The sequence below is a fragment of the Felis catus genome, chromosome C2 (assembly GCF_018350175.1).
Source record: "Felis catus isolate Fca126 chromosome C2, F.catus_Fca126_mat1.0, whole genome shotgun sequence".
In the NCBI taxonomy this organism is placed as follows: Eukaryota; Metazoa; Chordata; class Mammalia; order Carnivora; family Felidae; genus Felis; species Felis catus.
In genome coordinates this window covers 136,069,563-136,087,571 of record NC_058376.1, presented here as the reverse complement: position 1 = coordinate 136,087,571, position 18,009 = coordinate 136,069,563, and the positions used below count along the sequence as shown (strand labels likewise).

Below are 18,009 nucleotides of genomic sequence, written 5' to 3'. Positions count from 1 at the left end.
TGCTAATTGACCTTGTCAGTCCTTCAGAATGGGATGGAGTGGCTTCATGTCTCAAATTTCATGACAATAGAACCATTTATTGCTCCGAGTATATGGTCTGACCCGTGAATGTATTTGGAAACTCTGGTACGAGCATATTCTGAGTATATTTCAGCTTCAGCATTTTCTAACTGCGAAGTGTGTCCTCTTACTGAGAAACCCTGGCAACCTGAAGTCATATTAACCCCCAGTCGGTCACCTGAAACCCAGAGGTTCCCTATCAAAGGATTGAGAACATTATGCAATTAAAATCTAATTTTGTGCCGCTGGCTCTCTAAATACCCAAATATTTTTAAACACACAAGGTCAGACTGCAGAGATCATTTGACTTCAGAATTGGACATTCTTTATTTCCTCAATTTTCATAAGCATGATTTACCATTAGACTTAGAAAATACGAGGGAAATCTGAATTTTAGGAATAAACTACTGTAACATTGTGTGTCAACTATACTCAAAAAAAAAAAAAAGAATAAACCTTTTGCTCTTTATGGCAAAAAAGTAAATTAAAATTTTTTTTGGGGGGTGCCTGGGTGGCGCAGTCGGTTAAGCGTCCGGCTTCAGCCAGGTCACGATCTCGCGGTCCGTGAGTTCGAGCCCCGCGTCGGGCTCTGGGCTGATGGCTCGGAGCCTGGAGCCTGTTTCCGATTCTGTGTCTCCCTCTCTCTCTGCCCCTCCCCCGTTCATGCTCTGTCTCTCTCTGTCCCAAAAATAAATAAACGTTGAAAAAAAAAATAAATAAATAAATAAAAACTTTTTTTTTTCAGAAGAGTGAAATCTTGCTCTGAAAACATGAAAGCATTTCTGTCTTCTAGAAACCTTTATCAAAATAGAATAGAGCATTGGCAACGTTTTAAAAACTGATGGCATTCAATTTTAGTTTCTCATAACTACTAGTAATATAAATTGTTTCTGATGATATTTAAAGCACTGTGTTGTATTGCTTCAGCATTGAGGTTAATTCCTTCTCAATGGACCTCCCTGGTCCATTAGGAATGACCTAGGTCTAAATAAATTCACAGATGTGATGAGGATTGAAAAAGGATAGGAATGTGGAAAAGGACAGAAAGGACTGAGTTGTTACTGGTTTAGGACTGTTTATAAACCAGGGGTATTAAAGTCACAGAAATTCCTGAGACTTTAAAACCTGGCTACTCGATGTGTGGTGGGGAGACCAGCAGCCCGGACTTCACACGTGGGCTAGGTCTCAGGCTCTGCCTTAGACTTACGGAATTAGAATTTGTATTTTATTTCTTTTTTAAAAATGTTTATTTATTTTTGAGAGACAGCGTGAGTGGGAGAGGAGCCTAGAGAGAGGGGGGACAGAGGATCTGAAGCAGGCTCTGTGCTGACAGCAGACAGCCCAATGCAGGTTCACGAACTATGAGATCATGACCTGAGCCAAAGTCGGACACTTAACAGACTGAGCCACCCAGGCAGCCCTAGAATCTGTAGTTTAATACAATCCTCAGATGATTTAAGTGTGCATGAAAGTTTAAGATCTTGTGTTTAGGGGCACCTGGGTGGTGGCTCAGTCGGTTAAGCGGCCGACTTCGGCTCAGGTCACGATCTCGCGGTCCGTGAGGTCGAGCCCCGCGTTGGGCTCTGTGCTGACAGCTCAGAGCCTGGAGCCTTCCTCAGATTCTGTGTCTCCCTCTCTCTGACCCTCCCCCATTCATGCTCTGTCTCTCTCTGTCTCAAAAATAAATAAACGTTAAAAAAAAAAGATCCTGTGTTTAAAAACAACAACAACAACAACAAGCAGCCCGGGTTTCCCTCACCAGGGTCCATTTTAATGTCTGGAAACATTCATTTTAGTAAAGCTTTTTCTCCCCTTTCTCTATTTCATGTATTCCCAAGAACAAGAATCTAGAGATAAGGGTCATCTAAAAAAGTTTTTATAATCCTTTATACAAAACCTGAAAATGTAGAGTTTGTCAATTCTACACCCTTGAGGAACAATTGGTATAGTTATTGAAATAACCAGCTCCCGATATCATCAGACCATTTTTTTTTTCCAACTGCATGAGGCTTGGCTTGTAAATTTTAAGCAGTTAATAACCAGAGAGCCTTTCAAATGAATCAGCTTTTATGATGTTTCATCCAACAAGGATCAGGAGGTTTAGGATTAAAATTGTCAATGAAAATTTGAAAATGATATCTCACTTATCTCACTTAATCCTTTTCTTCCCATTCTAGATTTCGGGGCTTTTATTTTTTTCCTTTTTTTTTTTTTTTTTTGGTCTCTGGTACAGATGCACTTTTAGGCATCCACAATGGATAAACGTACTCCAGCCAAAGGATTAAAAGATAAAAAAGCTTCTCCCTATTACAGTATACTCTCATCTCTAACCTTTGTAGCAGACCATCTATTTTCAAGTTCAGCATGTCGTAGCTTTAGAACTAGAGATAGCTTTGAGAAAGAATATGAGGATGCATTTCAGCTACAAATGGGAGCTACTGACCAAGAAGCAGTCTAGCCGAGGAGGCAGAGCTCGGGAAGCAGGCTGCCACTGTGATGTTTACGTGAGCATCACAGACTGTATTGTAGTAAGCAAGAAGCATTGATAATTACCACATCTCCATTTTTCAGCTAATTCCATTTGACATGACCATGTCTGAGAAGGGTATGATGATTCATTGAAGCGTTTTATTCTAATTAAAAAAAATTTTTTTTTACGTTTATTTATTTTTGAGGGAGAGAGAGACAGAGTGTGAGCCGGGGGAGGGGCAGAGAGAGGGGGAGACACAGAATCCGAAGCAGGCTCCAGGCTCCAAGCTGTCAGCACCGAGCCCGTCGCGGGGCTCGAACACACGAACCGCGAGATCATGACCGGAGCTGAAGTTGGTCGCTTAACCGACTGAACCACCCAGGTGGCCCCACTTAAGTATTTTAATAAATGTTTTTGTAAATCGCACTGTTTGGTTTTAGATGTGAGGGTACAGATGTTACTGTACAAGACATTTTTCTTCTCTCTTTTTTTTTTTTTTTTTTGGCGGTCTAAAATCTTCTGTGAGGGGGTATACTCCATCGCGCATAGTAATGGAGAGATACAGAGATACACCAGGGTAAGGTGGGGAGGTCCTCCTTGCCCCCAGCACTCAGCATTTGAGCATGTGACCTAACCTTGTGGATTGGATTCTCCCTTCAGGGACTGTGGATGAGAAGCAAACAGAAGGTTAGGGCTCTCTCATAGCATTTACAAAGACAGAAGCATGTCTAGGCCATCTTTGCAACATGTCAGCAGCAGCTGTGCTTCCTGCACTGGGACACGTGGAGCTGCCTTGGATCATGTTCTTTCCAAGTCTTGTTCTCTCTCTAACTCTAAGTCTGCAGGTCCTGCTAATGAATTCCTTTTCTGATTTTGCTTGCCGCTAAGAATCACGACTGTGACAGAAATATCGCCTCTTTGTTAGACTTGAATCGTATTGCTATCAACTCTGCATGGCTCATCGATGTAAGTTTGAGCAATGGCTGCAGTCTGAGAACAGCCCCAAGTAAGCAGTAAGAGTGGAGGACGTGGTTATAAATGGTGGTAGTTATCAGCTGCAAGAACCTACTAAGAACCAGACTATGTTACGTATGTCCACTTCAGTAACTCTAAAACTTAAAACCACTGAGGGACAGTACTACCACACCCATTTTACAGATGAGGACACTAAAGTTTCTTGTATAAAAAGTCACTGAAATCATCTTGGCCAAAATCACATGCCTAGTATATCCCTGAAGCAAGAATCAAATCCAAATCCTTCTAACTTAAATCAGACTGATTATATTCTATTCCGTATCCTTAATGGAGCTCTTTAAGGACTAATTCAATGTCATTAATTGAACTTTACAACTGATACTTAAAATCATATATCCCTACCTTAATTGGGATGTACATAAATACTCGGGTCTTCTCACACATTTTTGGCTGGGTATTTATTTAAGTCTTCTTATGGTAAATAAGTAAAGACCCCTCCCCCCCCACCACCACCAAAGAGATCATTCTGAAATATTTCTTGGCAGCCAAAACAAAAATTTTAATTTAAAAAGCAACTTAGACTCAGTTGTGATAGGTCTCTTTAATGTATTGTTGAATCTTGTGCTTGAAGCACCGTGTCTAAGTTCCATAAAAGTGTTCTTTATCCCAACAAGCTTATAGGGTAGATGTTAAACTTGTCACCTGTCTTAGCCTTGAAGGGAAAATCTGTATGTGTGCAATTATGAGGCTATGTGAAAGTTACTAATTTTTCTGAGACTGACTCAAATATAAGGTGTGGGCTTTTTTATTTTGAAGATAGGCAAAAGCACACAATTTGTTGTTCAGCACTACAAAACTACAGCTACACTTTAAGGGCAATACTTTTTAAGCCATTTCTTAATACCCTCCCCATATAAAATCGTAAGTATCACTAGTCACAGCTCATGGTACTTTCTTTATTAGAAGGAACTGTCATAATAAAATGAGAATGATGGCTATAATAGCTACTATTTATTGAGAATTTATTAGGTGCCAGGCACAGTATAAAATGCTTCACATAGATTTCCTAATTTAATACTGGCAATCTTAATGAGGGAGGCACTACTATTATTGCCCTTTTATAGGTATCGAAAATGAAGCAAGCAGAGCAAAACATCTCCCCCTATTCTCTGGATCACTGCTTCAGAGAATTTTATGCTTCTCTGTGGCCTTAGGATGAAGTCCAAACTCTAAAGCTTAGCATGAATGGTCTATAAAGATCTGGTCCCCGACTACCTGCCTCTTTAGCCTCATCATTTTACTACCCCATTCATCTTTTATGCTGGTTTTTAGTGAACTGTTTCATATAACCACGTTCCTGCTCTCACCCATGCCTGTACCTCAGCATCTACAGAGACAAGACCTACTCATCCCTTCAAACTAGTTCATCTTGGAAAAGCCTTTGCTGATATTCTAGCTAGATCTAGCTGCCTCTCCTCTGTGCATGTTCCAGTTACAGAACTATCACACTGTCATATATCTACTGAACTATTTGTCTCTTTTTCCTACTGGACTTTAAGTTCCATGACATTAAGTATAATATTTGTTTTGGTTTTCTCCAGTGCCTTACCTGGGACCAAGCAAGCATGCAGTGGGCACTCAAAAAATATTTTTTTGAATGCACAACCAAATCTTAAGTGATTACCCTATTCATTCTTCTCTCAATCTCACTGCCTGAAAATATTTGCTACATAGCCATTTCCTATAATTTCATAATATTCAAAAGTATTAGAAGGAGTTCTACATAAGGAGTTAGGGTATCTAGGTTCTTGTCCCATGACTGTCATTTAGTAAATGAATGACCTTGAAGGTTGATTTATTCCACATTTTTCCCCCCCGACATTTGCCATGTTCCAGGAACTATACACCACAGGGACACCACAGTGAACACAACAGACCATACCCTTCCAGCATGGAGCCTGCATAGCCTAGAGCGGGATTTCTCACGAAGTCTAAAACGCCATGAACCAATAAGCCAAACCTCAAATCCCTTAAAATACAGTAAAGAAGCACATAAAAGTAAAAATAACAGCAGGCAAATCAGTTCAAAATCAGCCTCTGGTATAATTAGTCCATGAGTATTAATTCCACCTTCTAAAAATAGATATAGATAAGTGATATTACAATCTTTTAAAAATATTAACTGTGCTTTGATCTGATACAAAATACCGGAACTCTCTCTAAGGAGTAGACCTGCCAAGGACAAAAAGTGGAAAAAATCATTTCAAGGCAATTAACAGTGACTAGAAAGGAAGTTCTATTTTATCCCTTGGGAAGACGAATCTGTTCTATACATCTAATGCTAGTCACAACATAAAGAACGTGTCTCTAATCAAACTTTATTCGTGTGAAGAATTTTTGATTCATGGTAATTGGACCAAAAAAAAGGTAAAACATAATATTAGTGTACAAATTACATAGTAAGAACTAAATGAGCCTAGACTCTCAGCTGCTTCATTAAAAGATTAGGTAGCGAAGGTCATAATTATTTAATTTGTGTCCAAATCTCAGCTGGAGAATGTTTTGAATGAACAATGAGGTAAGGAATTTTAAGGGAAGGGAAAGTCCTTGTAGCCAAGCCTAGAAACTTGATATTGACAGGCAGAGTTAGCATACTCCCTTTCAGATTGTCTTCCAAGAGGTGTTTGGACAGGAAATCTAATTTTCTAAAGATACAGATTCAGTAATCCTTACTATAACTGAGTAAAACATATCCATTCTCTGACAGGCTGTGATCACGAGATGTGCCTCCTGACACATCCTTTTTCTTCAAACTCTTTGACATTGGATGGTTGCCGCTGATGATTTATGTGGACACTGAATTATGACAAAAATAAGCACACAATACTGGGTTTGTTCTTCCATTAAAGTCATAAACATGGAAACTGAAATAGACTTTCGAGGTATATGGTGAGGTTTCTCATGCTCCAGGTGAGGAAACTGAGGCCCACAGAGGTGAATGAAATTACTGTAAATCTCGCAATTGGTTAGTGGTAGAGCCGTGATAACAGGAGAGTTCTGTGGCCCCAGCCCAACGTTCTTCTCATCACTGTGTTACGTATTATGCTCTCTTTGTGGGTTGACTTCCAGCTCACAAGCTCCCATTCATTACACTGAACCACAGCACCAAGTTTAAGAGTACAAGTGGTAGGGGGCAATACTGAAGTCGTTCAGATGGCTGGCTTCTTTTTCTTGGAGAATCATCACTTCTGTGTGTTTGTGGGAAGAAAAACAACAGCTAGTTTGTACTTCTGTAGCAGAACTGGTGTGCTGGAAAGGACACAAAAATGCTTTCCTCATCTAACTAAATTTGAGAGCGTGAATAAGCTGAATTTCCCCATCTGGAGCCTCTCAGACTAGACTAGCCTTACAAATTAATATGAGTGTATAGGTCTGGGGCCCGAAGGAAATTAGGTCAGGCCCAGAAAGGAATCAGGTGGCTGACCACAAGCAAGAATTTTAATATGGATTCAAAACAAAGGGCAGAGATCTAATGCGGCAATTCACTGAATACCATTAGGACTATATCAGAGCGTGTGATGAGGGAGCCTTCAGGACAAGAAAATAGAAAGGGAAACAATACTAAAGGACAGAAAATGTCTTAATCCAAGTGCAATCCAGACTTTGATTCTTCTTTTAATCGACTCTTCTCTTTCCTCACCATGCTGTCTTCTCCTCTCCCTCTCTCCCTCTCTCTCTCCTCTCATTTCATATTGTCTTCATGTAGGATATTCTTGCTTTCACTCTGCAGTTCTAGCTCTCCCTTTACTTCATTTCTGAGAATTGAGATCCATAGCAAGGCACAGAAGAAGTACTTTGATAAGGAATATAAAACCAGTCTGAGATGAGCATTATCAGAACACAGTCCTTGCTTTGGTGTAGTTTAGGGTCAAAATTGAGACGTGAATGTAGGAGCATTTTTAGAAGACTTTAAGGAGAGTCTGTTTTCTTAGCGTCTCCAACTCGTTCTCCAAAGATATACTTTGAAGGCTTTGTATACTGCCATATAGCGAGAGGACGGCATTATGAGAGCCAACCCAGGGATGTTCCAGATGCATCCTGCCATTAAGTGCTGGTGTGAAAAGTTAGAGCATTTTTCTCTCTCAGGAATCTCTTGTGGCTTCATCCCTGTGCAAAGGTCTGTGCTTCCCAAAGTTCAAGATTGATTTTTTGGAGAAAAGAAGTGAAGAGTTTTCTAGCTAACCAAGAAACAGATTCTTTTGACGAAATGTCAGATTAAGAAAAAAAAGAATTCTACATGGGGTACCATGACAATTCTCTAAAGGCAATGACTGTGAGAATAATGCAGATATTTTTGGATAGAGGGTTATAGCCCTCGGAAGTTTCATTTTCTGTACAGTTCTTGTGGTTAGCATAAATTTAAAAATGTGTTCATGTGCAGAACATTTCAGATTCATTTATGCAGAATTATGTAGCACACGGAAAAGTCTCCCTTAAATTCCCATGTATAATGGGGACACAAAATTCTACAAATTATATTTGTAAACATCCAGTCCCCTCTATCATTACACATTCTCAAAGTATACTAGATATGGAAAGTGTGTTATTATAATACACTCACTCTCTCTCTCACTGCAATGATTGGCCATAGGCCAGTTGCCCAGGGATTCAATGGTATTAGTCCTGCATTGGATATGTCAGATAAGATCACACATTACTTACCTACGCTTCTACAGCCTTGCTGGTGATTTTAAACATTTAGTCCCTTGAAAGCTTAACCCATTACTCTCTCTCTCTCTTTCTCTGTCTGTCTGTCTCTATATATATGCATACACACACACACACACACACACACACACACACACACACATATATGGATTTTCCAGAAAACTTTCTCAAAAGAAATCACTTGTATCATAGACCCTGTCCCCCCACACCCTTCCCCTCCCAGTCCCTAAAAAATATTAGACAAATCGACAGTCAGAGGACATAATTATGGAATCATTTTTCACTTCCTCCAAATTCTAGACAAACTTCCTTTTCACTTAAAAATGGAAAATGTGACAAACGTAAGCCCTTACCAACTTCCCATTTCAGAAGGCTGTTGTCTTCCCTCTCCATTTTTCCAATGACATACCAGATACACGCCATCCAGTGTGCAAGGAGTGCAAACATGGACATGAGCAGAGTCAGGACGATTGTGCTGTGCTGGGAATAGCGGTCCAACTTCTGCAGGAGACGCAAGAGACGCAGCAGCCGGACGGTCTTCAGGAGATGCACGAGAGATACCTGTGGGAGGAGACCGAGCGGCACCGCGTGGCTCATGGGTTCACTCCGCATCATAGCGGTTGCTTTAACTTACAGCCATTCTGGAAAGTTCTTGAAGTCAAGCATAATCATGACTCCAACGCGATGGTCATTTTTATGACCATGCCAATGCTATCAAGAGGTGATAGGATAAAGGATGATGAGACAGTTTACTTTCCTTGAATTGGTACTTATTTTCCTTAAGGTTTATCTTTTTTTCTCAACCTATTTGACTGAATATGATTTTGTATATTCTGATACACAACTGAAACACATTATGGTCTCAGGATTGAACATAAGGTGTCTCCACTTCTTACACACATTTTCTTTCAATTCCATGTCCCTTCCTCCATGCAGGAGTGATATCATAATAATTTAGACACACTGAACCCTGTGAAGTGGTAATAAAGGTAACTTTAAAAAAAATAGTGATTAGATGTACCAAACTTGAGTAAGATTTACTCACAAATGCCAGTAATACTTCCTGTCTCATGTGCTGCACTTTTCTTCTTTGTAACATCATCGACTGACAGAAAAAACTCACGCCTGAAGCATATACTTTCTGAGCTCTCTGTCAAACACACAGGCTGAGGGAACCAAAATCAAATGGAACACCATTTTTGAAAACTCTCCTAGGTCTTGTCTTTGGACACACTAAAACAATACACTTGTGGCCAAGGACTTATTTTCCTGACTTCAGCGCCCAACGGAAACATGTGCACCACTGGTGTCCACAAGAGTGGTCATTGTCACTATTAACAACAGACGTGGTGCCCTAACGCATACTCTTTCACACCCTCGAATAGCCTCAAGGAGCATTCTAAAATAGAAACGGCAAATAAAGTATGACCTCATCCGTCAATAGAGTTTAACAAAGTACTTGACCTTTTCTAATTTGGAGGCGGGAGGAAGGAACTATAAATACAAGGGAAGAAAGTGGTTTGTATGACTATACCTAAGAACAGTATTTGCTCTAAGGACTCAATCATAAACACGGTCGGCATCTTCTGGAAGTGTGCCTTTATAATTATCTGGAGTCAGTTGACATCTAGCTCCTTCCTCCATGATCTATCTCCCCTTCTGTCGAAGAAAATTGTACCTGGAACAGTGCTTGACACATAGTAAGTGCTCCGTAAATACGTGTTAAATGAGAGGATGGTTAATAAATTAAGATGGAAAACGCTCTAAACTCAATATAATAGAAATTCAATAAAAACTCTTTCAATTGTAATCTCACGAATTATTCTATACTGAAATATAATAAAACCATAAGGTCAGCTGAGGAACTTGCCAGCTACCTGTGCTTTGATTTCTTTTTCTCATTCTTCTGTGTCAAATCTTATTTTCTTCCCTTTCACAGCCCAGTCCTCATCTGTCGTTTCTCCAGCTGATTGTAAACCAGATGATTTCCTGCCAGGACTTTGCAATATCTGCTTCCTGGCTTAGAAGAATTACTGGGGGTGGAGTTTATTTTATAGGAGAAGAGTTTGATAGATGCATGACAATTTGGTACTTGAAATGAAACCTCAAAAAGTCCCAAAAGGAGGAAGACAAGTTGGTTAACATGTATTGAGGTCTTTCTGGGTGTTTGACACTTAGCAAGGTATAGGACAGAAATGCTTTTCAGGCTGCTGAGAACCTTGTAGGGATTTTTATGCTTATTTTGCTTATTTTGCCTATTTTGATGTTAATTTCCCCCAAGGAAGTCACTCAGACGGTAAGTGATTAAGACTGGGATTTCTACTTTGCCTTTTTCACTCTGTCATATTTTCTATGTCTCATGCATAACTTTGTCTCTCAGGGTGCCTTTCATAGTGACTTACACACACTAAATTTTATTAAAGAAATGTGGGAAGTATATATAAAACATTTACCATCAGCAATTATGGGCAGAGTCAAAACTAAAGCATCCAATACATTTCTGATGGTTATAATGAGTTTTTGAATACCATCTACAGAGATGTGCTAACTGGATGCATTTTAGATCTGGAAAACCAACATCTGTGTTTGCTTATCTATTTCGACCTTTCTTTTTACAAGTTTGTGCAGTATAACAATAACATAGCTTATAAACTTTTCCTCATAACTTATGTTGTCCTGGGAAGTAAATATAATACTTTGAACAAATAGAATATTTCATCTTGACTAACTTATTTGGGGCAGAGCAAATTTATATGCCAACTGGTTAATGATCATACGCTAACTCCTGTGAGACACAGAAAAGTTATCATTGATAAGAGACAGATTCCATTCTTTCTTCCTCTTTTGTCTTTCTTTCTAACATAGATGTTTATCTATAACTTACATTTATTAGGTATTCATGCCAGGTTTCATGAGACAGAATGAAGAAAGGGAGCAGGAATGTAGTGAAAGTGTACAAGTACTTAAAATTCATCAAAATATGAGAATTAGACTTTTAAAAAAATCCTTTGTGTTAATTTTAGACAATGAGCATGTTAATGACAGATAAACATGTATTTTAAAATTTTGTATATTTTACAATACAATTACATAATATATATTTTAAATTATCCTATTTGTTCAGTGCCCAAAGAGAAATGGAACATAAAAAAAATTATTAGTATTTAGTCACAAAGCAGCAAGTTAATTTAGAGAGGGGTCTATCAAACATGATTCATTTAACAATTCTCCAGGAGAATGTGGAAAATTTTTCTTAGTATTTTGTGAATTATATACTTCTTTTGAAATTTTTTTGGTTGCAGTCTTGCAAATACCTTGTTTTAAGTCATTACATGTTCATTATAGTACACTTATCTAGTCAAATTCAATTTTAAAAAGCACTTTTAAAAGCCTGGATAACAATTCTCTGTAGCACTGATTGATATTATATACTAAATTTTTCCCCAGAGGTTTCCTTTCAGTTGACTTATAAACCTCTTAAAGATGTTGATACCCTCAACTTTCCATCTTAAGAAAAAAATGGAAAGGAAAAGAAAAGAAAAATGCTATTGTATAGACAATTACCAAATGCACAAATTTGTACTAAATAGTCAGGATTACAGTTCAGTCTTCATCCCAAAGTCAATAATGACTGTATTTGAAACACTGATCATTTTGGTACTGAAAACTAAGCTTTTAAATTCCTGATAGAGAATCTCAAGGTCTTGTCAACTGAGTAAGAAATAGGCTTCATTTGAACTAATGTTTAGTAAATTTTTGCCTGCTAAAATTGGTTACTCTAGCAGCAAATTGCATTACTGGCCCCAAAATGCTATTATACCTCCCTAAAAGTCTCTCTATTTATAAGGGAGCACTTAATGCTTTTACGAACATCAATCGTTAAATAGTAAAAATAGCTACCACAATGAGTGGACACACTTTCTTTCCTGTGATGAGACATGAGGATAAAGGGAAGAAAAGAGATGTTACAAACATCAGTAAAAATCCAAAAGAGATCTCAAGTTCAAGTGGCCATTGTATCATTGTGTCATTTCTTCCCCATCCAACATTTTTACAAGGACTTCTAAGAAGTGGTTGAATTCTTTTAACTTCAATACTACTCGGTATCTTGATTGGTCTTTTGTTTTGCTAATGAATAACTCAAGAGGTAGAGAGTAAAGGTCATAAAACCAGAAGAAATCTCAAACTCTCCACTAAACTTCTGAGGCAAAATACCTGCCAAAGTAATACAAAGTAATGCTCATTACTTTTGGTTTCCTTACCAAAGGATTTCTTCTGTGAGCAAGTATTGATGATAAATGCTTTGGGTATATCCTGCTTCTAGATAGCTAAATAACTAAAACAGGTCATGTAAATTCCAAAAGGAAGTAACTTCCTCAAGTGGAGAATTTGGCCTGCGTACCATTGGTCACTTTCGTGTCTTTATTCAGGAGGCCACAAAGTCCTGGACATACAAACTGCTACAAACACTTAAAACCTGAACGTGTGGAAAATAAACACAGGATTAAACATAACCTTCAAAGTCATGTGGAAGGGAGCTCTTTACTCACCACTGTGACGTTGAAAGCATACAGGAGATCAAAAGGCAGGGCAGCAATTAAGTCAATGATGAACCAGGTTGTGACATAGTGGATGCAAATTGATCTTGCTTCAAAGATAACTTGGCCAGACTTGCTGACATAGGTTGTTCGGAAATTTAAAATAATATCTGCTTGAGAAAAAAAGATAAGAGAAAAAGAAGGAAGGAACAGAGAGAAGAAGAAGGAAAGACGAGGAAAGAAGGAAGGATGAAAGAAAACAAGCATGCAGCAGGGGGGGGGGAGGAAAAAATTGTATAAAATTACATAAAATCAGACAAACGATAACCTCTCAATGTATTTCTGACTGATAATATCTGAAATACTCCTCTTGACAAATCCAGTTCAATTCAACAAACAGGTATTGAAGGGTGAAGAAAATAATATTTTCTGAGCGCTGAATACACTCCAGACATCGGACCACATGTACCAAAAGTAACATGAATAAAAATAACAATAACAACAATAGTCATCATTACTAAATGCTCACTAGTACCAGGCATTGTTCTGAGAATGTAGCAGAGGTTATTTCACTTACTCCTCAGAACATGTTCTTAAGTAGATGATATTATCTCCATGCTAAAGAGGCAAAAACCAGGTCTCAATGAGGAAAAGTAACGTATCCGTGATCATAATGTCAATGGTGTCAAAGAGGATTTTACACACAGATAATTTTTAGTCTCTGTTCTTTTTTTAAATACAGGGGCATCTGGGTGGCTCAGTCGGTTAGGCGGCCGACTTCAGCTCAGGTCATGATCTTGTGGTCCATGAGTTCAAGCCCCGCATCGGGCTCTGTGCTGACAGCTCAGAGCCTGGAGCCTGCTTCATATTCTGTGTCTCCCTTTCTCTGACCCTCCCCTGTCCATACTCTGTCTCTCTCTGTCTCAAAAATAAATAAACGTTAAAAAAAAATACAATTCTACTTTATTTTGTGAACAAAGTTTAACTAATCTCTCTGTGGACACAGAATTCATCTCTGCCCTAAAGGCACTTGTATTAACAAAACACTGGAAGTTACTTTGTTTGGATTTCTAGGTTAAATTTTCTCATTCCATTTTAATGGATGATGTAATCATTTTCAACTTTTCCCTACATCATTCTTTTATTATATTTTTATTTTATATTCTATTTAATATTTATATTTACTTTAAATTTATATTATATTTTATTATTTATTGAACTTTTTACAATCCATGAGGCCCTCAAGGGCACTGGTCAAATGACAGCCATAGCCACAAGGATCGTCTTAGGCTCACTTCTGCTTCTATGACTAAACATCTCTGTGTCTGTTGTATTAGTCTCTGGGTTACATATCATTAAAGCACTGGAAAACATTACCTTTCCCTTCGTTTGTTTTTTAGTTGACTACAGCCAGGCCATTGGGAATTTCAGGATTGCTGCATACATGTAAGGGTGATAATGGTTGAGCATTTTATGGACTGGTGAATCCAATGTAAACATATCTCTCTGTGAAACTTTGTTCTTGGGAGGTGCCATGAGCCGCTGACTCAACGATTAAAGGAGGGTATGTGGGAAGTAAATATGCAGGTCAAAGAGAACAGGAATTGGGAGAGTTATGAAGCAAATGTAAAGCTCTGAGCTACATGGTTATTGGGTGAATTGGAATACTCTTTATAGCTAATTTAAACCCTTGAAAATAAGTAGAATAGTGTTATATGATGATAAAAACTTGATATCATGATCATGATGATGACAACGAGAAAACATACAATAATGTGCACCTTGTATGTCATTTTTACTTTTCATTTCATGTTCACATTTGTGGTAGGCAGAGTTCAAAGATGACCCTCGCTTTCATATGGTCTCCTCTCCTTAAGTGAGGGTAGAACCTGTGAGCATGCCATGATGCTGTTGCAGGATATGGCTAAAGGGAGAATAACCTCAGTGGCCTGACCTGATCAGGTAAGCCTTGCACAAGCCAGTTTTCTTCAGCTGGTGGTAAGGGACTGGAAGAAAGCAACCGCCACATTGTGGAAGGGCCATTTGGCAGGGAATGGCGGCCAGTCTCCAACTGCTGAGAGTGGCCCCTTGCTGACATCTAGCAACAAATGGGGACTTGTGTCCTATAACCCTGAGGAAGCAAATTCTTCCCACAGCCACATGAGTTTGCATGAGGACCCATGCTCCAGAAAGAAACACAGTTTAGCTGACATCTTGAGTTCAGTCTTGTGAGGTTGAGCAGAGAATTCAGCTAGGCCAGACCTAGATTTCCCACCCACAGAAACTGAGATAATCAATAGCTGCTGTTTCAAGCTGCCAAGTTGGTAGTAATTTAAAGTGAGGCAATACGTAAACAAATACAACATTTATTCTGCATTAGGTTCTCATTATAGCCTTGCGAGGAGAGATAATATAGGAATTACGACAACAGATTACTACTACATTTTTATAGATAATACCTTAGCATGGACCCAATACTGTTTGGGGTCCTTTAAAATCATAATCTCATGGACTCCTTACAACAATACTAAGAGGTAGGCCCCTTCAATATCCTTTTTTACAGATGAGGAAACTGAGGCCCAAAGGAACGCAAACAACTTGTCCAGAGTCACATACATGGTGTAACTGAAGCATAGGATTAAACTTCTTTAGCTAGTAAGTGAAAGAACACGACCCCAATCCAAGTCTCCTAATTTCCAATTCAGTGCTTTGGCTTTTGGTCCCTTAACAGAGGCCAGTCACATCTCAGGTCTGGAAGCAAGTTCTAGGTGACTTAAAAAGAAAACAATAATTTTTCTAGTCTTTTGTGAATGATCTAACTTTTTCAAAGGGCATTATTAAAAGTCGTATGTTTGTCAAAAAATAAAAATACTGAAAAACTTTTATTGCTAATACTGAGAATATGAAAGTAAGGAGCAGTGGCTAAACCATTCAAAAAGGATGAAAACAATGCCAAGGTGATTTCTATTGCAGAGTAAAAGTGCTACCATGGCAAAGTATCAATGCATCATTGAAGCATGGCCACCAAGAAGGAGCAGGAGCAGGAGCACAGCGGGATACCATCAGGCTGTTAAGGTAGCATGTGAACTTCTCATTCTTTCTCTTAACTTTCTGGGCTCATGTATTTCTTTATTAGCAAATCAATTTAACAGGTCAGGCCACCGGCTGTTGAAATCAAGCAGAGATTTCAACTTCATGGTTTCTAAAAGAAAGCTCAGGTTAGGCATTTGGGTTTTCATCTCATGAGTAAGAAACCCAGAGTTGTTTACCAAGCCCTTGAGTGATCTGTGGTTTCCATAACTCAGGCTGAGATAAGTCTGCATGCCCATTATAAGACTGGAGGGACAAATTCCTTGCATATTTACCAACTGATCACCAGTTCTTACCACAAATTTCACAGAAAACTCACTGCCACCATCCAGGATGCCACCCTCCACATTCCTGGGGCACTCCCTGAATGGCTGAATGAATGAAATGATTGGTCTTTGGTTGGTTGACACAGCAGACATTTTTGAAACTGTGTAGTAAATTATGTGTTTGACTCAAAAATAAAAGAGGTGCAGACTTCTGAACAGAAAAGATATTTTTGTGGATGAGTCATTACAGAATATCAGTTTAGCTTTTAAAAAAGCTTTTAAAAAAATAATTTGTTACTCATTTGAGTTAATTGGGTGAAGAGAAGATATGCTAATTTTAGGTTTTAAAAAGAAGTAATTATAAGACTTTTATATTTAAATACTAATAATAGTAAAAGAATATAAAAGGGATTTTTTTAGAATCTATTTTTTACAAATCTATTTTTGAAATACATGAATTCTTTAGGTTTATTTTCAGAGAGAAAAAAACCTAAATATATATTATATTCTAAGATATCTAGGACTATGGTCCTATCGTGCAAAGGCTCTAGGTTTATTCAATGATCAGTATTATTTTTGGATAGTTGATTTCTAAGAAACCTACTTTTGTCATATGCATAAAAATAGGCATAATTCTGGTGTATTATAATTTACAAAACATTTCCAGGCATTCATTAGTTCATGTGACAAAACCAACTCTTTCAGGTGTACTATTTTTACCAAAGACTCAGGAGATTTAAGAAACTTATTTAAAGCCATGAAGATAGTAAGCAACAGAGAAACGGGACATCTATTGACAGTTGATTCCATTGTCTTTCCATTATCTTAAAAACTTACCACACTTCCAAATATATTTTGGAGGGAATAACAATAGGTTGGTGCAGGGGAGTGATATTTTTCTTTTTTCTTTTTTTAAATTTTTATTTTTTTGAGAGAGAAAGACAGAGGACAAGCAGGGGAGGGTCAGAGAGAGAGGGAGACACAGAATCTGAAGCAGGCTCCAGGCTCTAAGCTGTCAGCAAAGAGCCCAATGTGGGGCTTGAACTCATGAATTGTGAGATCATGACCTGAGCTGAAGTCAGATGCTTAACCGACTGAGCCACCCAGGAGCCCCAGAGAAATGCATTTCTGATCAGTGGAAATGCCCTTAGATCAAACTCCATATCAGCACCACCCAGGTAAAAGAATGTTAAATAAGAGTCACAGAATTGAAAATAAGGAAATTAGTTGTCTCTTGATCTGTCTAGGGACAATGGAGAATACTGTTTTCTCTCTACTGATAAGAATATGGTATTGGTGTTCGAGGACCAGGAGAATCCAACGCTCGTAAATATTCCCTTAAATGGAAGGGTAGAGATGGCTAGACCGGTACTCTAAGAGTCAGGGAAGCACAGAATGAATACGATTCTGATGAGGAGGACAAGAGCGCTCCTTCCAGATCGGGTGTCCCTCGGTAGAGAGTCACGGAGGCAAAGTGGAGCTTGGCCAACACTGGCTGCAGCTTGTCTCACTCCCCTTAATGGTTTTGTCTCTTTGGCAATTAAATCAGTGACTCATTCAAATGTTACAGTAAGAATGAGGTCTCCTCCAGACAATCCACAACCTACCTGAAAGACAACAGTAGAGTTTCTATTCTGACACATCTTGAAAACATAAGTGTAATGTGTCTTTGACTTTATGTTGAAAAATACATGAAAGCATACTCAGTAATATCCAATTTTTTACATGTAATTTTCTCATTAATTCCATTTATTATTAATACGTGCAACTGTCTATAAATACACACACACACACACACATATACAGTTTGAACCAGGAAAAGTATTCTAAAAACCGTAACAAATTAATTCATAATTCACCACCTCAAAACCTTAAAGTCTCA

At 38.4% G+C, this 18,009-nt stretch overlaps 1 protein-coding gene across 1 annotated transcript in view; it reads right to left on the bottom strand.

Moving 5' to 3' along the window:
* Positions 1 to 18,009, bottom strand: part of KCNH8 (potassium voltage-gated channel subfamily H member 8) — a 358,591-nt gene that overhangs the window by 103,955 nt on the left and 236,627 nt on the right. The window contains exons 6-7 of the mRNA XM_045037664.1: positions 12,784 to 12,941; positions 8,587 to 8,794 (exon numbers count right to left, since the gene is read on the bottom strand). Coding sequence (XP_044893599.1) covers positions 8,587 to 8,794; positions 12,784 to 12,941 — 366 coding nt within the window. The remainder of the gene's footprint in view (positions 1 to 8,586; positions 8,795 to 12,783; positions 12,942 to 18,009) is intronic.